The 24259-nt window shown below is 43.9% G+C and overlaps 1 protein-coding gene across 1 annotated transcript; it reads right to left on the reverse strand.

The window, feature by feature from the left end:
• Window positions 1-648: 648 nt before the first annotated feature.
• Window positions 649-23312, reverse strand: LOC126212694 (ankyrin repeat and SOCS box protein 10-like). The gene is made up of 3 exons (XM_049940109.1): window positions 23307-23312; window positions 8171-8331; window positions 649-1144 (listed from the first exon to the last, which is right to left on the reverse strand). Exons 1-3 carry the CDS (start codon window positions 23310-23312, stop codon window positions 649-651), a joined length of 663 nt encoding a protein of 220 aa, XP_049796066.1.
• Between the last annotated feature and the right edge of the window lie 947 nt (window positions 23313-24259).

A 24259-nucleotide genomic window follows, 5' to 3' on the forward strand; every position in this document is an offset into this window, starting at 1 on the left:
ACCTTCCCCCCATATATATATATATATATATATATATATATATATATATATATATATAAACTGATTGTTTATTAGAGTATCATGTAAATATTTGATGTAATACAGTGAAGATTTTTGGCAACAACATTTCCCCTTTATAGATTAAAAATATATTTGTATGTTATATACATTAAAAGTATATAGCGTATGCCCATTCAATAGTTCATGGAAATATTGTGTACAAATTTGAACTATATCAGTTGAGAACATCTTGATACAGTTGGCAACCTCCTTTTTAATGTAAATGTTACAGAAACATTTATATTTTATAATTGTGAATGAAGTACATAGCATATATCCAACTAAATACTGATGAGAGTATCAGGTGCAAATCTGAAGTATATCAGTCAAGAGCTTTTAAAGACTTTTAATAAAAACTTTTCCTCCTTATATGTTATGTATGTCCTGTATCTGTCTGACCATTCATTAGAGTAGCATGTGATAAACAAAGACTTGTCCTTATATAGTAATACAGATTAAAACTTGCACCAACCCCCTCTTAAAATTTCTTTGATGTGTGGTCCTTAAGATGTATTGTGTTTCAAACTTTAAAAAAATTAATGGCAAATTTTTATGCAATACAAGAAGAATTTAGATAAAAATAATTAATCACAAGATTTGTTCAGTGCTAAATAGTTGTACCGCGTCTGCTTCTGCCACATCCGCAGGTGTCTGCCCACTGTTATCCCTTATGTCCCTCCTCGCACCAGCCAGCAGAAGTGCCTTTGCTGCATATGCACACCCCCATCTGGCAGCCACATGGAGTGGAGTCTCCCCCGCATCGTCCTGGACATCTACACAAGCTGATGCCGCCAGTAGCATCCATACAATGTGCTGCTCGCCACCTCTACATGCAGCCCAGTGCAGAGGCGTCATCCCATCCGAGTCTCTGACGTTGACATCTGCCCCGGCATCAATCAGGCACTTGACAGTTTCTTCGTGGCCATTCATCACTGCTTCATGCAGGGCAGTGTCGCCACTGGCGTCTGTCGCGTTGACTGGCGACCCCGCATCCAGGAGTGCCCGCACTTCGCCGGTCTGACCCTGTGACGCAGCAATGATCAGCCTCCCAGCCAGTATCTGTTTCTGCTCCTCAGTCAGGATCCTGTAAATCACATTATAATTTACATCAGTTTTAGTATAGCAACAGTGACATGAACATGACTTCCACACACACACACACACACACACACACACACACACACACACACACGCATACACAGAGAGAGGGGAGGGGGGTCGGAGATCCAAAATGTTACTCTGTGAAAACCTTGTTTGAAATCAGTCATATAGGTTGTCAAGTAATTTAAAGCCGGTTGGATATGTTGGTTAAAATTTTAGCGTTTAGCTTATTGTCACCAAAGAAAAAAAGTCATTCTTGTAGATGAAGAATTATGTGAGTGCATGGTAGCTAATCCCCTCCATATCCGCATCTAGTAACGCCTGTGAGCTGAGGATGACATGGCAGCTAGTCGGTACTGTTGGCCTTTTATGGCCTGTTCGGGATGAGTTTAGTTTAGTTTTACAATAGATACTGGGTGTCACTGGCCCTTATCTCTAGGAGTCTGCAAAACGGTATGCCTAGAGAATGTGCACGAGATGGCTTTGAGAAGGCTTGAGTCACTGGTTTGATGGACGTGGGAGTAGCATACTGGCAGGTCACACAGTGATCACAGTCTGAAGTGCAACAGATGAATGATGACGATGGGGTAGCAGGACAACAGCGTGGCAAGAAGGGTAGGCACATGGCCATCCAGAAGAACTGCACTACAAACAGATTTTAAAATGGAACGACTGGCTTTTTCATATAGGCAACAGCTGAAACCTGAGCAGACGCAAAACTTCCTGGCAGATTATAACTGTCTACTGGACCGAGACTTGAGTTTGGTATCTTTCTGTATTGGGGGAAGTAAAGCTGTGGGGACGTCTCGGAACTCATGCTTGTGTATCTCAGTCAGCAGAGCACTTACCTATGAAAAGCAAAGATCCTGAGTTCCAGTCTCAGTTTTAATCTGCAAGGAAGTTTCGTATCAACACGCACTCCAGGGCAGAGTGAAAATTTCATTCTGGAAACATCCTCAAGGGCGTGTTTAAGCCAATTCTCCGCCATATTCTTCCTTCCAGGAGTGTTAGTCCTATAAGTTTTGCAGGAAGGTATGACATGAGGCTCTGGCAAAGTAAAAGTTGTGAGACAGGTCGCGATTCATGCTTGGGTAGTTTAATCAGTAGAGCACTTGCCCACCACAGGCAAAAGTCCGGCTTCGGCACACAGTTTTAATCTGCCAGCAAGTCTCATATCTGTGGCACTCTGCTGCAGAGTGAAAATTTAATTCTGAGCTGATTTGATGGGCAGTGTGCCAGCATCAGATTACTGGAAGCTGGGTTGAGATCTCATGTTGACGTGGGTCATCTCCTGTTGACTCCATACCACAGACAACAAAGACTTGTATGGTGTACATCCATAGTCAACTAGAACACTGAATGGAATTCTCTGCTCTTTAACGGCGAGTCCTGCTTCTGTTTGTAGCACTCAGATTGTCATCCACATACCTGTAGATGACCTGGTGACAGGTCGCAGGAAGCAGCAGTTCTCCAGACACATACTCCAATTCCTGGAACCATGCTGTGGGGAGGTACTGGATATGACAATTGGACTGGCTTTGTAATTGTTGAAGAAACGCTCAATAGCTGCCAATATGTGACAAATATGGTAAACCCTCTTATCATTCCCATAATTACTACAGAATCAAATGCCATATTCCAGCAGTATAATGCAATACACCCCACTACAGTTCACATTACAAACGCCTTAATAAATGTATGGACCTTGGCCAGCCAGTACAGTCTGCTTATTTCTCTCTGGGCTGCAATAGAAAGGTGTATAAATCCATACCACCACCACCCCCACTCCCCCCAAAGAAATCCCCAAATACAGCAACCATCATCATCTGAAACAGCATGTGATTCTGATGTTGCAAGAAAATCTTAAAGGTGAAATTCAGAGGCTGTCACAGCTTTTAGTGATGTTTATTATAGACATTAATTCAAAATAGAAGAAAATTTAACAATTCAATTTCATACATAACAGATATTTGAACACTTTCTCACTGCAGTGAGAACTTTAATGGAGACTACATAAATGTGGGGAAGAAAGGAATTAATTTTGCCTTGTGTTCCTTGTATGAAGAGCATATTACTCACAGAAAAGCTATACTACATATCTTACATTCCTTAGATGACATACTTAGAGTGAGAGAGTGCAGTGTAATTGAAGGTCCACATCTGCGGTTTGGTTTTGGGATTGGGGAGAGGATGTTCACAGTTTGTTATTGGCTGTCACACTCCCTCCACCGGAACACAATCTGCCATCCTCACTTTTAACATTGTAACAGATGTCTATGGTTTCAGTGATAATTTGTTTAGATCAGCGCACAGTAAAGCTTTACTGTACGATTAAATGATGATGGCGTCCTCTTGGGTAAAATATTCCGGAGGTAAAATAGTCCCCCATTCGGATCTCTGGGTGGGGACTACTCAAGAGGACGTCGTTATCAGGAGAAAGAAAACTGGCATTGTACGGATCGGAGCGTGGAATGTCAGATCCCTTAATCAGGCAGGTAGGTTAGAAAATTTAAAAAGGGAAATGGATAGGTTAAAGTTAGATATAGTGGGAATTAGTGAAGTTTGCTGGCAGGAGGAACAAGACTTTTGGTCAGGTGATTACAGGGTTATAAATACAAAATCAAATAGGGGTAATGCAGGAGTAGGTTTAATAATGAATAAAAAAATAGGAGTGCGGGTTAGCTACTACAAGCAGCATAGTGAACGCATTATTGTGGCCAAGATAGACAAGATAGACACAAAGCCCATGCCTACTACAGTAGTACAAGTTTATATGCCAACTAGCTCTGCAGATGATGAAGAAATTGATGAAATGTATGACGAGATAAAAGAAATTATTCAGGTAGTGAAGGGAGACGAAAATTTAATAGTCATGGGTGACTGGAATTCGTCAGTAGGAAAAGGGAGAGAAGGAAACATAGTAGGTGAATATGGATTGGGGGGAAGAAATGAAATAGGAAGCCGCCTTGTAGAATTTTGCACAGCTAACTCTTGGTTCAAGAATCATAAAAGAAGGTTGTATACCTGGACGAAACCTGGAGATACTAAAAGGTATCAGATAGATTATATAATGGTAAGACAGAGATTTAGGAACCAGGTTTTAAATTGTAAGACATTTCCTGGGGCAGATGTGGATTCTGACCACAATCTATTGGTTATGAACTGCAGATTGAAACTGAAGAAACTGCAAAAAGGTGGGAATTTAAGGAGATGGGACCTGGATAAACTGAAAGAACCAAAGGTTGTAGAGAGTTTCAGGGAGAGCATAAGGGAACAATTGACAGGAATGGGGGAAAGAAATACAGTAGAAGAAGAATGTGTAGCTCTGAGGGATGAAGTAGTGAAGGCAGCAGAGGATCAAATAGGTAAAAAGACGAGGGCTAATAGAAATTCTTGGGTAAACAGAAGAAATATTGAATTTAATTGATGAAAGGAGAAAATATAAAAATGCAGTAAATGAAGCAGGCAAAAAGGAATACAAACGTCTCAAAAAAGAGATCGACAGGAAGTGCAAAATGGCTAAGCAGGGATGGCTAGAGGACAAATGTAAGGATGTAGAGGCTTGTCTCACTAGGGGTAAGATAGATACTGCCTACAGGAAAATTAAAGAGACCTTTGGAGAGAAGAGAACCACTTGTATGAATATCAAGAACTCAGATGGCAACCCAGTTCTAAGCAAAGAAGGGAAGGCAGAAAGGTGGAAGGAGTATATAGAGGGTTTATACAAGGGCAATGTACTTGAGGACAATATTATGGAAATGGAAGAGGATGTAGATGAAGATGAAATGGGAGATAAGATACTGCGTGAAGAGTTTGACAGAGCACTGAAGGACCTGAGTCGAAACAAGGCCCCGGGAGTAGACAACATTCCATTAGAACTACTGATGGCCTTGGGAGAGCCAGTCATGACAAAACACCCACCATCTGGTGAGCAAGATGTATGAGACAGGCGAAATACCCACAGACTTCAAGAAGAATATAATAATCCCAATCCCAAAGAAAGCAGGTGTTGACAGATGTGAAAATTACCGAACTATCAGTTTAATAAGTCACAGCTGCAAAATACTAACGCGAATTCTTTACAGACGAATGGAAAAACTGGTAGAAGCGGACCTCGGGGAAGATCAGTTTGGATTCCGTAGAAATGTTGGAACACGTGAGGCAATACTAACCTTACGACTTATCTTAGAAGAAAGATTAAGAAAAGGCAAACCTACGTTTCTAGCATTTGTAGACTTAGAGAAAGCTTTTGACAACGTTAACTGGAATACTCTCTTTCAAATTCTGAAGGTGGCAGGGGTAAAATACAGGGAGCGAAAGGCTATTTACAATTTGTACAGAAACCAGATGGCAGTTATAAGAGTCGAGGGGCATGAAAGGGAAGCAGTGGTTGGGAAAGGAGTGAGACAGGGTTGTAGCCTCTCCCCGATGTTATTCAATCTGTATATTGAGCAAGCAGTAAAGGAAACAAAAGAAAAATTCGGAGTAGGTATTAAAATTCATGGAGAAGAAGTAAAAACTTTGAGGTTCGCCGATGACATTGTAATTCTGTCAGAGACAGCGAAGGACTTGGAAGAGCAGTTGAACGGAATGGACAGTGTCTTGAAAGGAGGGTATAAGATGAACATCAACAAAAGCAAAACGAGGATAATGGAATGTAGTCAAATTAAGTCGGGTGATGCTGAGGGAATTAGATTAGGAAATGAGACACTTAAAGTAGTAAAGGAATTTTGCTATTTAGGGAGTAAAATAACTGATGATGGTCGAAGTAGAGAGGATATAAAATGTAGACTGGCAATGGCAAGGAAATCGTTTCTGAAGAAGAGAAATTAGATTTAAGTGTCAGGAAGTCGTTTCTGAAAGTATTTGTATGGAGTGTAGCCATGTATGGAAGTGAAACATGGACGATAACCAGTTTGGACAAGAAGAGAATAGAAGCTTTCGAAATGTGGTGCTACAGAAGAATGCTGAAGATAAGGTGGGTAAATCACGTAACTAATGAGGAGGTATTGAATAGGATTGGGGAGAAGAGAAGTTTGTGGCACAACTTGACTAGAAGAAGGGATCGGTTGGTAGGACATGTTTTGAGGCATCAAGGGATCACAAATTTAGCATTGGAGGGCAGCGTGGAGGGTAAAAATCGGAGACCAAGAGATCAATACACTAAGCAGATTCAGAAGGATGTAGGTTGCAGTAGGTACTGGGAGATGAAGAAGCTTGCACAGGATAGAGTAGCATGGAGAGCTGCATCAAACCAGTCTCAGGACTGAAGACCACAACAACAACGACAACAGCGCATAGTACATCACTATGTAAGTTCTAAGGTACAGCAATTTTGAAAATTATGTAGTAGATAAGGATTATCCCGGTAAACTGAAATATTATGTTTCTTTTAAGAACTACAATAGCTACAAGTTTTTGCCAAAGTCATAGTTTACAAGCACTTAACCAGTATCAGTATTTCACTTAACACTACGATTGTGAACGCAGTTCTGCAGACTGTGGCTATGGAAATGTGTAAATGGTGGAAAGTGCTGTTTATTTCAGCAGTTTCTGCCCACAGAATAAAATGTTCTCCGGTTTCGAGTTGCTTCAAGGGACTGAAATGGCATGAACTTTCGACCAAGTGCTTCTCAGTCACTGTAAAATGGAATGACTGCTGGTGGGCTCCTCGTACACCATTACCCAACCTAGCTGCCGGCTGTGACATCACTCATGGTTACGCTATCGCCATACATGAACATACTTTGATTTCATGTCCGGTACGCCCACTTTAACGTTGCAATTGCTGGATATCGAGCTGTAGGCCATTGTCAGTGATTTTTATTTCGATGGATTCTTGATTATACTGCTGCCCCCCGAAGCTTTTGAGACACAACAGGTTCTCTAAGGGAGATATATGTGTTATTGGGTTAATGAAAACAGAGTCTTTAAAAGAGGTGATAAGGCTGCTTTTTTATATAAACTTTTGATTGGTCAGAGATTGGAATGTCCACAGGCATTAGCTTAAGGTATCCAAGGGCTGTCGGAACCAGAGGACACTTCACTTTAGATGGCCAGGGAGGATGCTTCTTTATGTGCACGCCCATCAGCCAGTCTTTGGCTGATAGTTGTTCTGAGACTCTGTCTGAAAGCTAATCACAGACACTGGGGCTGAACTTGTAACTGTTCTCTGCATCCGAGTTCAGAATTACGGTAAGCATCTGAAACAAGGGCGCACGACATGATGAGATGCGTGTAAAGTTATTTGTTTCAAGTTAAAGTTTTGCTTCCAGGAATTAATTCACACAGTGAGCTAGTTACAGTCAACATGTGCTGAGGCAGCGGAACTGGTACACACTTGCACTTTCCTGAGTGTTTCATTTAATCTGGTTACTAATTCGGGAATCATTTACAGTTTTTTTTATAAACATAGTAATTTACTCACATTGCCATTCCCACTCAACCCACCTGCTCCAAGCTGTAATTGCATGTGTTAAATAATCAGTTTGAAATAATGTGCTGTTAAAAATTGCTGATATTATCCAATGTTTGAAGTCAAGTCACTGAGTTTTAGCAAAAAAAAAAAAAAAAAAAAAAAAAAAAAAAAAAAAAAAAACAAGTACTTAATTTGACATCTAGGTTCAGTCCTTAGCTGGAACATTCCTTCACTACATTTATGCGAGCTACAGTACCTGTATTTCGTGACTGACTGGGCAACTACAAGGTGCAGTCTGGTCACCAGGTGCAGGTGTTGACGGCATCACAGGGCTGTGCTTAGCTCTGAACTGTAGTCTCACAACAAGCACACGCACTCAGACAGACAAATAGACACTAGCACTTACTGTGTTATAACAGCCTCCTTCCCGATGGCGACACGGGTGGCGGACACGACAGTCTCACAGAACACACACACACGCACGCCCAGTGCTGTCCCAACCTGCTCCGCGATGCCTCCAGAGGAGGTGGAGCCGCCAGCGCGGCCGCCAGCTCCCGGCAGACCTCCACCGCTGCCTGCGCGTCGCCCAGCAGCAGCCGCGCCCAGCCGCCGGTGGCCAGCACCTCGGGGTGGCTCGCTATGAACTGCACGGCAGCACCCCTCAGTGCCGCGCAGCGGTGCAGCACGGCCAGGCCCGCAGCGGCTGCGGCGTTCTCCACGCTCAGGTCGCGCGCCACCTGCTGCTCGCACCTCTCCGTGAGTGCCGGCAGGTCGTACTTGTCGGCGGCAGCCAGCAGCTCGGCCGCTACACTCGGCAGCTCCGGAGCCGTGCCCGTGTAGACGAACAGCAGCAGCTGCCGCAAGACGGCCTCCCGCACGTCGGCCACTTCGATACGGCGGCTGCGGGCCTCTCGCATGTCGTTCCGCAACATGGCGGCAAAGACGGGGCTCCTCGCTGCCAGGACCCGACTGTGAGCCGGAAGCTCAGAGTCGCCAACCACCAGAGTCACGTCGGCGCCCTCGTCCGGTTCCAGCAGAGCACCCCGGTTGCTCGAAAAGCTGCCTCCCTCTGACTTTGTTTCCACTTTTGTAACCTCAGCTGAAACATACCTACCGCACGTCAGTCGAATGAATCACGCTGCACAGGAAATAGTTTGCCCTTTCCAGAGAGCTAAGCGTGTATACAGGGTGTTACAAAAAGGTACGGCCAAACTTTCAGGAAACATTCCTCACACACAAAGAAAGAAAACATGTTATGTGGAGACGTGTCCGGAAACGCTTACTTCCCATGTTAGAGCTCATTTTATTACTTCTCTTGAAATCACATTAATCATGAAATGGAAACACACAGCAATAGAACGTACCAGCGTGACTTCAAACACTTTGTTACAGGAAATGTTCAAAATGTCCTCCGTTAGCGAGGATACGTGCATCCACCCTCCGTCGCACGGAATCCCTGATGCGCTGATGCAGCCCTGGAGAATGGCGTATTGTATCACAGCCGTCCACAATACGAGCACGAAGAGTCTCTACATTTGGTACCGGGGTTGCGTGGATGAGAGCTTTCAAATGCCCCCATAAATGAAAGTTGAGAGGGTTGAGGTCAGGAGAGCGTGGAGGCCACGGAATTGGTCCGCCTCTACCAATCCATCGGTCACCGAATCTGTTGTTGAGAAGCGTACGAACAAAAAAATGGTTCAAATGGCTCTGAGCACTATGGGACTCAACATCTTAGGTCATAAGTCCCCTAGAACTTAGAACTACTTAAACCTAACTAACCTAAGGACATCACACACACCCATGCCCGAGGCAGGATTCGAACCTGCGACCGTAGCGGTCCCGCGGTTCCGGACTGCAGCGCCAGAACCGCTAGACCAGTACGAACACTTCAACTGAAATGTGCAGGACCTCCATCGTGCATGAACCACATGTTGTGTCGCACTTGTAAAGGCACATGTTCTAGCAGCACAGGTAGAGTATCCCGTATGAAATCGTGATAACGTGCTCCATTGAGCGTAGGTGGAAGAACGTGGGCCCCAATCGAGACATCACCAACAATGCCTGCCCAAACGTTCACAGAAAATCTGTGTTGGTGACGTGATTGCACAATTGCGTGCGGATTCTCGTCAGCCCACACATGTTGATTGTGAAAATTTACAATTTGATCACGTTGGAATGAAGCCGCATCCGTAAAGAGAACATTTGCACTGAAATGAGGATTGACACATTGTCGGATGAACCATTCGCAGAAGTGTACCCGTGGAGGCCAATCAGCTACTGATAGTGCCTGCACACGCTGTACACGGTACGGAAACAACTGGTTCTCCCGTAGCACTCTCCATACGGTGACGTGGTCAACGTCACCTTGTACGGCAGCAGCTTCTCTGACGCTGACATTAGGGTTATCGTCAACTGCACGAAGAATTGCCTCGTCCATTGCAGGTGTCCTCGTCGTTCTAGGTCTTCCCCAGTCGCGAGTCATAGGCTGGAATGTTCCGTGCTCCCTAAGACGCCGATCAATTGCTTCGAATGTCTTCCTGTCGGGACACCTTCGTTCTGGAAATCTGTCTCGAGACAAACGTACCGCGCCACGGCTATTGCCCCGTGCTAATCCATACATCAAATGGGCATCTGCCAACTCCGCATTTGTAAACATTGCACTGACTGCAAAACTACGTTCGTGATGAAGACTAACCTGCTGATGCTACGTACTGATGTGCTCGATGCTAGTACTGTAGAGCAATGAGTCGCATGTCAACACAAGCACCGAAGTCAGCATTACCTTCCTTCAATTGGGCCAACTGGTGGTGAATCGAGGAAGTACAGTAAATACTGACGAAACTAAAATGAGCTCTAACATGGAAATTAAGCGTTTCCGGACACATGTCCACATAACATCTTTTCTTTATTTGTGTGTGAGGAATGTTTCCTGAAAGTTTGGTCGTACCTTTTTGTAACACCCTGTATTTAGCACTGGCTAACTGAAAGACCTCTATAAACCTATTCCAGGCATGCCTTGTACTTGAAGGCTCTGAGTTGGAGCCAACACAAAAGATAATTTTTCATCTTTTTTCAAGAAAATATATTAAAATTTGAAGCATGACAGACGAATCGGAAAATTTTCCCAGAGGAATTTAAATAATGGCAAACAAACGTTTTAGATGAGTTGATACTGTGTGACGTTTCTCGAGCAGAATGAAGCTAGCCTTAAATTTGTGTCTTGAAATGCCAGTTGTTTTTCAATCGCCCTAACAGGATTTATATTTAAGAAAATATTTTGATTCCACGTGGGTTTAATTAAATATTGGTGGTAATGATTTGTGTTGAGGGGCATCAGCGCCCTGGCGAAAAGTCAGCATGCGAATCTCATGCGTGGGGATGAAGGCTGTCGGGGGTGAGGCCTGAAAGTTCACAAAATTTCACAACCCTTGTAACACTGGAGTCGGTATCTCCGAGGATGGTGGGCACATCTCTATCGAGACTAAGAGCTGCCCTAATATCAGTACATAGGACACACATAACCACAACATACTAAACTGAAAGCGGCACACCACAAAGTTCAGGGAGCAGTGGATCCTCCCACCGGAGGAGGGAGCCGTGTGTTAAGCGGATATGCCTGATGCACAGTCTCGTAAGCAGAGCCTCCTTCCAGTGACGAGGCTGACATAAAGTCCGCCAAGCCTTTGTGGTCAATTCGAGCAACCACAGTTTGTTGTTCAGTCTCCCAACGACACATTATGCGTCTGTCAGAAAATGAGACGATGGCTTGTATTGGGATGGGGCATTGTTGGACAGCACTATATCTCAGCATGCTCCCTTGTCGGCCACGTCGTTGCCCTGTATCCCAATGTGGCCAGCTACCCTGCAAAAACTCACCTCCTTGCCACGGTGTTGCAGCCGCTGTAAGGAGCCATGGATAAGCTGACTCAGCAGGTCTACTGACTACATTTGGTGAAGTGCTTCCAGTGCACTAGGAGAGTCGGAACAGACAAGAAATCTTGAACAGTGATGTCTGTGATCCATCTCCAGTGCCAACAAAATGCCACACAATTCTGCATCACAATGTGTAAATTGATCCGGAAGACACAGTCTAAAAACCCTATCGGGGTAAACAGCAGCACAACTAGGAGCATTATCTTGCATCTGCATAAACTAAGGTAAAACTGTCGTATGTACTTAAAATGGACAAAAACAAAGTTGTAAAAACAAAATCTGCAGTACAAGTTTTCTTGTACTGTGTCAAGCTTAAAATCACTTTGGGCCTCTGAAGACGCCAAAGCGGCAGTGTGTTCGATCTCTGGCTGTGTACTTGGATGCTGAGAGATTCAGATCCTTGATGCAATCTGTAGCAGATATCTGAAATGACTTGGTCGCATGGGGCCAATTCCTGAACAGCCGTTCAAAAGCGGGTTGGACCACTGAACTAAATTTCAATGACTGAGGTGGTGCTGAGATTTTCAGCGACTGTCGAGCTAAAAGCATACGTTGCCCAATCCAGAATGGTGGTTTACCAACCTCTGCACACAGACTCGGAACTGCGCTGATCTGAAAGGCTCCAGTCAATATCCGAATGCCCTCATGCTGCACAACTTCTAACGTCTTGAGGTAGCAAGGACAGGCTGATCTATAGACCACGCTGCCATAATCTAAACGTGATCTAACGGATCCCCTATAAAACTGGAAGAGTCAAGACCTGTCAGCTCCACTAAGGCATTTCAAAATATTGAATGACTGGAAGCCCTTTGTTCGTAGGGAGCCAAGTTAATTTCGGGTCAAATAATAAACCCTGAAAGTGCACAGTGTCTTGATAACGTAAAATATTATCCCTTATTGTGAGCACTGGTTGTTTAAAACGTGGACAAGCACGGTTAATATTGACACATGTATTCTTCTCGGGTCAGAACCGGAAACCAGTTGTCCTGGTTCAGGATTCCAGCCTCCTAATGGTCGGCTGTAACTACACCGTCGTCGTTATAAGATCAGAGGAAGATTAGAAGATTGCAAAGTCATCCAAAAAGTGCATTTGACAGCCCTCCTGACTGCAGAGCAAATGAGGAAATGCCACTGATAGTGATGGCAAACAATGTGAAACTGAGGACACTGCCCCTGCGGGCATCATCTCCTGAACATAGCAACTCAGACATGGCATCGCCAACACGATATCGAAACGCCAGTCCTCGAGGAAGAATTGAATAAGAAGTGGCACGCATCCACATAGTCTCCATTCATGAAGTCGGTGAAAGATGTTGTACGTCTAAGTAGTGTCGTACTTTTTTAAGGTCAAGAAACACACAAACCGAATGGTTTCGGCGTAAGGAGGACGCCCGTATCGCCATCTCCAATAGAATAAGGGTGGAATGGTAGCACCTGAAACAGCACTGGGAGTGGCTCAGATGGGATTTGAGCAGCAGATGAGGCAGAGGCTGACAAATGCGTTCAAAAGTCTTACCCATACAACTGGTAAGGGCTACACTCTAGCAACTGTTAGGGACGCTATGGTCCCTGCCTGATTTCCAGAATGGAATTAATATTGCCTCCTTCCAAGTTGTAGATCACATTGAAACAAGAGAGGAACTCTCCTTTCGCTTCAGGGCACACATGACGAACCATGGCATAATGTATCTCATCAGGTCCTGGAGCAGAGTCTCCAGCTGCAGTCAAAGCTGATTCCAGCTCCCACATGGAGAATGGAAGGTTGTACATTTTCTCATTATGCGAGAAGCAAGTGAGCTTCCTCATCTGTGCAGCCCTACAGAATACGTGAAAAGCAGGAGCTTGCTCGATGACATAGTAACAGTAAAGAAGTGTTCAGCTAAAACCTGAGCCATGTGTTCTGGCCCGTTCACCATGACCGCATTACTTGACAAGGTCATAAGGGAACGTGTACTACCCTTGCCTGAAATCCGTCTCATTGATTCCCAGACTTGTGCAGTGGAAGTTCAGGAGTGATATGGGCCACCATCTGCTGTGCACAATCCTTTTGTTCAAAAATAGCCTGTCAAGTGTACTGCAACCAATTTGCCCTTTGTATCATCCATCTGCGTGGCCTCCTGTCAGTCACCATCCTAGTCGGCAGATGAATCCACTCTGGGAAGTGGTCACTAGAATGTAATTCCGGAACCACTTCCCACTGAACTGAGTCTGCAATAGCTGGGAAACAAAAACAACGGTCAATGGCTGAAAAAGACCCTGTAGCTGTGGAGAAGTGTGTCATCTGCCTTCAGAAGGCAGATACTCTCAGAATGAATGAGTCACTCGATCGTCCGACCCTCGGAGCAAGTGGTAGCCGAGCCCCACAACACATTGAGTGCACTGAATTCCCCCACAAGGAGGAATGGGCGCGGTAGTGCCCGGAAGAGTTCTGCCAGTGCGTCTGCATCCAAAGCATCATTAGGGGGAAGGTACAAATAACACACTGTAGTATTAAAGGGTGCGAGAACTTTCCCAGCAATTGCTTACGAGGTGGTGGTAAGAGCGACAGAAAAGGAGTGACATCTGTCATCAATGAAAACAGGCACTCCAACTTTAGCCCTGTCTCCCGTAGTATCGTCCTCCCTGTATGTGTGGTAGCCCTGTAATGCAGGTGTGTCGGTGACTTTAAGATGTGTCCCTTGTAAGCAGATGCAGAACGGTTTCTGCTGGACCAGGAACTGCAGTTCTTCCAAATGTGAGCGATATCCATTCAGATCCCACCTGTGGAAGCCATTGTTTAGCGCTGGTTCCTCTTTTCTTGGACGACTGACAGATCTGGGCTCGTTACTTTAGCCAACATCGCCCTGATGTGCAGGTACTGCGAATGGCTGAAAGCATGGGCAAACTGTGGCTGCAGTTTTTTCCTGAGGGCACGCAGCTCCACTGCATGGTTTAATAATAATGTCATCATCTAGAGAAAAATATTCCGGGGGTTAAATATTATCTTATTCGGATCCCATAGTGGCGTTTCTCAGGAGGATGTCGTCGTCAGGAGAAAAATCCTGGCATTGTTTGGTCGGAGCAAGGATTGTTAGATCACCTAATCAGTCAGGCACGTTAGAGAATCTGAAACGGAAGATGGATAGGTCAAAGTTTCATATAATAAGTATTACTGAAGTGCGGTGACAGGAAGAACAGCACTTTTGGTCATGTCAAGACAATGTCACGAACACTAGGGTTAATGCAGGAACCTGCCTAATAATGAATGAGAAAATAAGAATGTGAATAAGTTACCAGGAACACTGTAGTGATCAGATTGTCATAGCCAAGTTAGATATGAAACCAACATCCAACAAAGGAGTACAACTTTGTAGCCAATTACGTACACAGATGAAAAGATTAAAAGAATTTATGATGAGATAAAGGAAATTTTTCAGGGATTTAAGGGAGATGAAAATTTAATCGTCATGGGTGGCTAGAATTTGGTACAGTAGTAGCAAAAGGATGGGAAGGAAACACAGAGGGAGGTCATTGATTCTGGGAATGATATGAAAGAGGAAGCCACCCGCTAGAATTTTGCACACAACATAATTTAATAATCGCTAACACTTTGTTTAAGAGTCATGAGAGAAGGTTGTAATACGGGCGAGAACTGAGATCACCGGAAGGTTTCATATTAATTACATAATAAGACAAGGTTTCGAAATCTGATCTTAAACTGCAAGATGCCTCCAGTAGATTTGGATGCTGCCTGTATATTGTTGGTTATGCAATGAAGATTAAAAGCGAAGAAATTGCAAAAAGGTTTAAAATTGAAGAAACCATAGGATTCTGAGAGTCTCACAGGGAGTATTAGTCAATATTGTACTCAAGCAGTGAAAAGTAATACAGTGGAAAATCAATGAGTAGGTTTGAGGGATAAAACATGGATCATCTAGGTAAAAAAAAAACAAGGCATAAAGGAAATCGTTGAATTACCGAACTATCTCCTGTTCTAAAAATAGCAATCATTTCAAGGTACAACTTTAAGGATAGACTTCTTGTTTTGAAAACGTCTTACGATATCAACAGTTCTGAAAACTTTGACCTATTATTTAAATCTATGAGGAAAAATTTCGAAATCCTTCCTCATACATGAAATAAATCTACCACTCTCGCCATGCTCGTCCAAAGTGTATAGTTACTCAATCATACTGTAGATGAGAGGCACACAACCACCACAGTAGGTGGCAAACATAGATTCTCATCCTGGAAGTTGGAATACCTCAAGGAGTCATATTATCTCCAATACTATAAAGTGTATACATGCACACTTGCCTATCCCAACGTACTTTAATGAAGGCTTAGGGTTTTGCGAAGATGACACTTTATACCGCTACCATGAAAAGACATAAAACTAATGAACAATTAGTAATCAGCAAAGTAGAGAAATGCCTCAGCCTGTTGAAACGTCCCCTTAGAAAAATTATACATGACTGTGCTTAAACTGACACACAATATTTTTAGCGCAACGCAGTCTAACTTTTAATAATCCCTACAAAAGAATGGCCCTGACTAACATTAACCTATACGTTTCACAAATCACTTACCTCACAAAAATCTTCGTTACTCGAACTACTGCAATACAGCGAGCGCCACTACTGCCAGCTAAATAAAAGATTCAAACTACTGAAGGCACTAACTACTGATAGACATGGTTAGCAAATGAAAGATTTTGATAGAGAACAAACAATGTATTTACCTTAATAGTGTTGAAAATTCATAATATACATAGCAGTTCATGACATCCAGTCTTACAAATTTCAAAACTCCGCCATTTCTCTCCCCACATCCACCACTGCTGGCGGCTCACCTCCAACTGCGCAACGCTACGCGCTGTTCACATCCAGATGCCCAACACTACAATGACAGACAACAATGAAAACTAGCCACAGACTGCACACAGCACAGCCAGTGATTTTCCTACAGAGCGCTACGTAACGTTGCCAATAAGAAAACATAAACAGCCTACTTACACTGTGACTCACAAGACCCAACGCTCAGAAATGTCCACTTGTTATCTTTAGACGTAATAAACTGGACAAGAAATGAAAAGCAGACACGAGAAGACGCAACGTTTCAGTTAGGCGACAATAAGTAACACCAGAAACGAAAGCTAAACGTCTCGTACTGACCATGGATATTAAACTACCGTGAAGCACCAAAGAAACTGGTATAGGCATGTGTATTCAAATACACAGATACGTAAACAGGCAGAATACGGCACTGCGGCCGGCAACGCCTATATAAGACAACAAGTATCTGGCGCAGTTGTTAGATCGGTTACTGCTGCTACAATGGCAGGTTATCAAGATTTAAGTGAGTTTGAAGGTGGTTATTGTAGTCGGCGCACGAGCAATGGGATACAGCATCTCTGAGATAGCGATGAAGGGTGGCGACCATTTCACGAACATATCGTGAATATCAGGAATCCGGTAAAACCTCAGCTTTCCGACATGGCTGCGGCTGGAAAAAGATCCTGGAAGAACGGGACCGACGACGACAGAAGTGCAACCCTTCCGCAAATTGCTGCGAATTTCAACGCTGCGCCATCAACAAGTGTCAGCGTGCAGCGGAACATAATAGATATGGGCTTTCTGAGCTGAAGGCCTACTCGCGCAACATTGATGACTGCGCGACACAAAGCTTTACACCTTGCCTGGTTCCGTCAACACTGACATTGGACTGTTGATGACTGGAAACATGTTGCCTGTTCGGACGAGTCTCGTTTCACGTTGTATCGAGTGGATGGACTTGTAAGGGTACGAAGACAACCTTATGAATCCATGGAACCCGCATGTCAGCAGGCCGCTGTTGAAGTTGGTGGAGGTTCTGTAACTTTGTGGGGGTGTGCGCAGTTGGAGTGATATAGGCAGGTGAACCACTTTCTTTGGGTCTTGAGTGTATTATGGAAAACTCGCATTAGCCTCACAGCAAAAGAACGATGATGACTCGGACTTTTAAATCTGACTAAAGCGCTCATTAATGATGCTACAGTCGAAACACTGGTCCTCACAGACAAAACCTTCACTAGACAAACTGATTCATTTGCAGCGCCTGTCTGTATGTCTACCCCAAACCAAATAAAATGATTATTCAGCTGCCAGAAGAATCCAAAGAATATGGGTTCAAATGGCTCTGAGCACTATGGGACTTAACATCTATGGTCATCAGTCCCCTAGAACTTAGAACTACTTAAACCTAACTAACCTAAGGACATCACACAACACCCAGCCATCACGAGGCAGAGAAAATCCCTGACCCCGCCGGGAATCGAACCCGGGAACCCGGGCGTGGGAAGCGAGAACGCTACCGCACGACCAGGAGATGCGGGCTAATCCAAAGAATAGCTACACTATATGGTGTACTATATATATATATATATATATATATATATATATATATATATATATATATATATATATATATATACGAGGGCTATTCCGAAAGTAAGGTCCGATCGGTCACGAAATGGAAACGACTATGAAAATCCGATAAAGCTTTGCACAGATGTGTTGGGTAGTGTCTCTAGTATAACCCCAGTTAGCATCACGTCGCTCTTCTCATTTCTGAGCTCGCAGTGAGTGCGTAAAGATGTCTAGAAAATAGTGTCTGCCGCCAAGTACGGGGGCCTGGTGAGAAATTTCCCCCGAAGCTATGCAGCTAACATTACATAACTGTCGTGCTGTTTCGTCTTCAAGACAATTCTCAGCCGCATTCTGCAGGGGCAATGAAGATGCTCCTGCATCGTTTTCAAATGGAAATGTGAGATTACCCACAATACAGCCCGTAATTGTCTCCCTCTGAGTTTCAGCTCAGGTCACATGAACCGCTGGTTATGAAGACAACATTTCGGCACAAGACAACGAGCCGTAGGCCAGCGTAGAGAATTGGCGGAGAGCACTGGCGGCTGCCTTCTATAGCGAGGGTATGGGAAAGGTGGTACAACGCTACGATACACGTCTAAGTCGGGTCGGCGACTATGGAGATAGGTAGCTGCAAGGTGTAACTGTTGCAAATAAAACATTTTTGATTTTTACCGTGGTTTCCATTTCGCGACCTATCGGACCTTACTTTCGGAATAGCCCTCGTATATATATATATATATATATATATATATATATGATAATCGACGTCACACACTAAAAAGCAAGCGTAACATCTGTATAATACCGACACTTCGAATTCACTGGTAAAATCGGACTGAACAGGATAACTGAAAACACACTGTCTATGGAACCACATAAAAAGAAAATCCTCGCTTCCAGTGTTCTAAAATTTCTACCGAGTTACCTGCGACATACAATAGTTCATTGCATACAGAAAACAGATAAACAGTGCGACGAAAGAGACCTAAGGAAAAGTCTTCAGCAACACCAACCATGTCTTACAGGATAACCCAGAAGGGAAAACTGGAACAGTGAGAGCTTCATCGCAGATGAGCGAATGCCGAGATTATACCATACCCCTCATAATAAAGTGGTTCAAAAGGCTCTGAGCACTGTGCGACTTAACTTCTAAGATCATCAGTCCCCTAGAACTTAGAACTACTTAAACCTAACTAAGCTAAGGACATCACACACATCCATGCCCGAGGCAGGATTCGAACCTGCGACCGTAGCAGTCGCCCGGTTCCAGACTGTAGCGCCTAGAACCGCACGGCTACTCCGGCCGTCCCCTTCATAATAAAAATGAGAAAATGAACAATAGACAACAAATTGAAAATTAACGAAATGTATTCGCAAACTGCGAATCCGTTTATACACCAGCTGTGCAAACGAGCGGACAGATAAAGTTTTGTGCTGGACCGGGGCCCGACCGGTCAGTGCGGGCAGGCCGCCCCCTGACCCACTCCGGCTACCCGCGCGCGCCCCCCGGACCGCCCCAGACCTCCTCGAGTCACACTGACCACGCCCCGTGCTCGCACACAGTCCCGTGGTTCCTGCACAGAGAGCTGCATTGTTATTTTCTTTGCTTTTCCCTGCTGCGGCACGGAATACAGGCTGGCATTGTCTTTATTGTCCGGTACGTGTATAGTCCAATGCAGTGTCCTTCAGACATGCAGCAAGCAAATGGAGCTCAAATACTACAACATAACCTGTGGCCGAAAACGACATAAACTGAGAATGAAAGATTTTTAAAAAAGTTTGCAATATATAAAAAGTTGAGGGGCAAGCACAACATAGCACCTCACAAACAGTATAGACTGCTGTGAAAATGACTCATGAAAGGAGAGGAAATATGACATTTAAGAATAGCAGTCTTCTTTGAATACAAATATTGTGCGTTCGTGGGTTTCAAGTAAATCTCAGGCCAGTAAACAAATGATACTCTTGCAGCATAAAAAACAAAAGCCGAAATAATGGCGCTTTGCATGAACGTACCCCTGTCGAGACATTTTCGATCGCTCACGGAACAACGAACCTTGACAAGCCGCTGATGGCCATAACGACGTGGAAACCAAAGTTGTCATTGCGGATTCAGAAGCACCACTGTCTAATGCCGACCGGATATCAGCACTGAAGCTTAACGAAACACACTTTCAAACAACAGCACTAATTAAGAAACAATTCTTTTCATATTCTTCTTAAAAGTAATACCGTTCACTGTTTCGAAAGATGTGTTTGTGTATGACACATGTACTTACGTGTATATCGAAACGTACTGCTTGCTGGGTCCAGTAAACATGTTTGACTGAACAGAGCCGGCATGTGTGGCCGAGTGGTTCTAGGCTCTTCAGTCTGGAACCGCGCGACCGCTACGGTCGCAGGTTCGAATCCTGCTTCGGGCATGGATGTGTGTGATGTCCTTAGCTTAGTTAGGTTTAAGTAGTTCTAAGTTCTAGGGGACTGATGACCTAAGATGTTAAGTCCCATAGTGCTCAGAGCCATCTGCACCATTTTTTTGACTGAACAGAATTTAGTGTCGCTAAGAAACAAAAGGTTCAGACAATATAAAACTCATGCCAGTGATATGCTATTTTTTTCTTATGAAAAAATACTGAAAAACAAGAAACAAAATGGACGTGCTTAGAAATGCAACATGTGATATTTACACTCTGTTTCTACGTCTCCAAAATGGTCGAAATGGCTCTGAGCGCTATGGGACTTAACTTCTGAGGTCATCAGTCCGCTAGAACGTAGAACTACTTAAACCTAACTAACCTAACGACATCACACACATCCATGCCAGAGGCAGGATTTGAACCTGCGACCGTAGTGGTCGCGCGGTTCCAGACTGTAGCGACTAGAACCGCTCGGCCACCCCGGCCGGCTTTCTACGTCTCGAGCTAAGCGTTGTATTCAACTGTAGCATAGCAATAAACTCTTACCTGCGCAACTATGAAGCAATTTGTCATTAGCTTTACAATGGTAATTGTAGAAATTTAAATTATTCACTTACATCGCGTGTGAATTCCATTCAGCACGAGACCAGATGGAAAATGAAAAGTACAGCTTCCGATAAATTCGAAAAAAGGACTAGACGTCTTCGGTGTTGTACAGACTGATTTGTAGCGTAGCCCTACGTCTAGGTTAGGATGAAAGGCGTCGGTTTGGAAGTGAACTGGCGAAAGAAATGTTGTGGTAACATGTATGTGTAGCGTAGCCTGCTATCTATGTTCGCGCCATTTTTATCGCACTCATCGTCGTAAAAACAAACTGCAAGGCGAATTCATCAAATCTGTGCAATGAACAACTGTCGGAAGAGTATTTTCCAACATTTTACTTATCATTATTGCACATAGACTGTGAAAAATTCGAGGAGGGCAGGGATGACAACCACGAGAGTTTCGCAAAAAGAAAAAAATAATAATAGTGCAATTTCAATCACAATCTCTTCTCGTTCTTTGTGATTCTAAATCTAGCGTATCAGCATCTATCCTTTTTGCGTTACATCAGGAGGATCCAAATACAAGTACTAACCCTTTTACAAAAAAGAGAGTGAAGTGACTATTCACACTGAAACGACCTAAGCTGGTATATTTACGTAGTGTGGCATTGCAGGGTGAATGATGAGATACAGTTCCAGACGTGAAAATGGTCCAAAAAACAGCTACATGCGACACACAATAGCGGCTTTCGACCTTACCTTCAGATGTAGAATAACCTGCTGCCAAGCTGCTCCAGCAATCGTCGGTGTTCCACGTTCACTCCAGCTCTCCTGCTGTTAACCCTTTATTAGCTGACGAACTTGTCTGTCTCGCTCCAAAAAGAACCTCCATCGTTTCAGCGCTGCAGTTACTGCGGCGCCCGGATTATACGTATTTACTTTGGCTCATTGTTTACATATCGCTGGACTTTCGTGGATGTATCATCTGTGGCTCCAGAACAGTTTGAATTGCAACGCGAGCTGTGCTATCATTATTCGTTTGTGTGCAGCAAGAAAAGCGGCCATTCCGTGCTTCACTGTGAGTGCCACCTTTGATAATCCGAGCTTCATATTTTTCCGCTTTTCGTAGAGACACTATTTATGCTAATAATCGATTAGAAGCACAAGATATTGAAAATTTTTAGAAACTTATCATAAAAAAAATGCTCTACTCTTGTAAGTAACGTCAGGCCTGTAGCTTCGTGACTCATCGTGACGGCCTATCGCAGGAACCTTGAACGACGAGGGGACATTAAAGTTGCTTCAGGAGCATTTTCCATCTGATGCGGGCGTACCAGTTGAGGAAAACAGTGATACCGAAACAGAACAGGTTCATGAAGAGGACTCAACAATTTACAGGCCTATCAAACGAAACTAGGTGCTACCCCATACATCAACCATCAACAGAAAACTCCCAATTATTGTCCAGCAGCTCAAGAACTTCAATTTGACGATAGCAGAGATACTAACAAACATCTCAGAACAAAAGAAGAGAGAAGAGGTTTTCACATTCAGATAACATTCGATCCCAGAAACGTGTATCTCTACATGTACACCTACGCCCATACAGTGCAAACCACGTTGAAGTGAATGGCAGAGAGTGCTTCCCACTGTATCAGCATTTAGGGCTGCTTCAAATTCCATTCAAGTAGGGGGGCGGGAGGTATGGTTGTTTGAATGTCTCTGTGTGCCCTGCCATTAATCCACTTTCATCCTTCCTATGCGAGTGATAGGTAGGAGTTGTACCGTATATTGGGGTGAAGTAAAGGATGGGATACATTCCGTTGGCTTTGACCAATGATGCCATAGGCTAGTCATAGATATTGATGTCTTTACTTTAGAGCCATAGATAATGGGTTGTCTGCTGTGAATGAGTGCCATCATTTTAAATTGAAGTAAATGAGTATATTTTTAAAGGACAGCACTAGACATTGCGTAAGATTTTTTTGGATGGATAAAGTTTCCTCCAATGATCGCACTATGAAGACAGGTAGATTAGGGTCTCCTGCCCTGTCGATCTCAAGGCATTAGAGGCGGAGCACTTTCCCAGAATATGGACAAGGAAATCAGCCATGCCCTTTCAAAGGAAGCATCCCAGCATTTACCTGGAGCGATTCAGGCAGATCACAGGAAACCTAAATCTGGATGGTTGGAAGCGGATGTGAACCGTCATCCTCCAGCATGCACGTCCAGTATACTGACCACTGGAGCACCTCACTTGATTACAACGTGATTGAGGAACTTGTATACTAGCGAACTGAGCTTTTCTTTAAAATTTCTGGTTACACCAGGTGATGAATCTGGGGTTTGATAGAAGCATACGCCTACAATTTTATGCCCACCCTTGACACTGATTCTTGCATGACCAATCTGTCATGCCGTTTGAATTTCTATCTCAGTGACTCACCTCCATTCCCATTAGCCAGCTCTTCCGACATAGCCGGCCGGTGTGGCCGTGCGGTTAAAGGCGCTGCAGTCTGGAACCGCAAGACCGCTACAGTCGCAGGTTCGAATCCTGCTTCGGGCATGGATGTTTGTGATGTCCTTAGGTTAGTTAGGTTTAACTAGTTCTAAGTTCTAGGGGACTAATGACCTCAGCAGTTGAGTCCCATAGTGCTCAGAGCCATTTGAACCATCTTCCGACATATGCTTTCTTTTTTCAAAAATTTTAGTGATGTCAACCTCGAGTTTTAACCAGCTTTACGTTCCTGGTAGTATGTGAACTTCACTGTTTTTTACAATGGCTGGAGACCCTGAGCTTCGTTGAAATTCTGTGAGCAAGACTGCTATCCACAATATTCTCTGCCAGTCGATGGAGTGATCCAAATGAAAGGCTTCGTTTGCACCAAAGTTCTCACAATACTCAATTGGGTACATGCTGTTCCCTAAACGTCTGCTGGAACAGCCTCATCAACTTGCTGATTTAGGTCCCCAGGCACACACACTGATTGCACATGTTGTTACTTCCCATAGCTTTCTGTCATTTCCCTAAGGGGTTACCTTTATTCGCCGTACGTTGAGCTACGGACAATTAAGAGACCCCTACCGTCTCAGTGCAGGTTTTATGTCTCCTAATTTGGAGATTGTTTCTGGAAAACTTAAATGTTGACAGTCTGACACATCAGCCAGGTACAATGCTATTTTCTTTTAATGGAGTAGAAAATAGCGACATATATCGTGAGAATGAAGCTTTTTAAAAGTACAAGGCTCTTCTATCAAGTGGCACTCAGCCTTAAGGGGCTCCGGAACGCCCTATACTTGCAATGTTAAAATAACCCTTATAAATTACATCTTTCCTCACAAAGTATTTGAGGTAGGAAGTTGAACTTTGTACAGATTATTTATTGGAATATGGGCTAC

The sequence above is a fragment of the Schistocerca nitens genome, chromosome 11, assembly GCF_023898315.1.
Source record: "Schistocerca nitens isolate TAMUIC-IGC-003100 chromosome 11, iqSchNite1.1, whole genome shotgun sequence".
In the NCBI taxonomy this organism is placed as follows: domain Eukaryota; kingdom Metazoa; phylum Arthropoda; class Insecta; order Orthoptera; family Acrididae; genus Schistocerca; species Schistocerca nitens.

Bases quoted from the DNA above. Each gene is read 5' to 3' on its own strand.
- LOC126212694 (XM_049940109.1), bottom strand. The intron at 1,145-8,170 runs GCTGGGCGACGC...TGTGATTTACAG, and splicing joins GGCGGCTGGGCGCGGCTGCT to GATCCTGACTGAGGAGCAGA.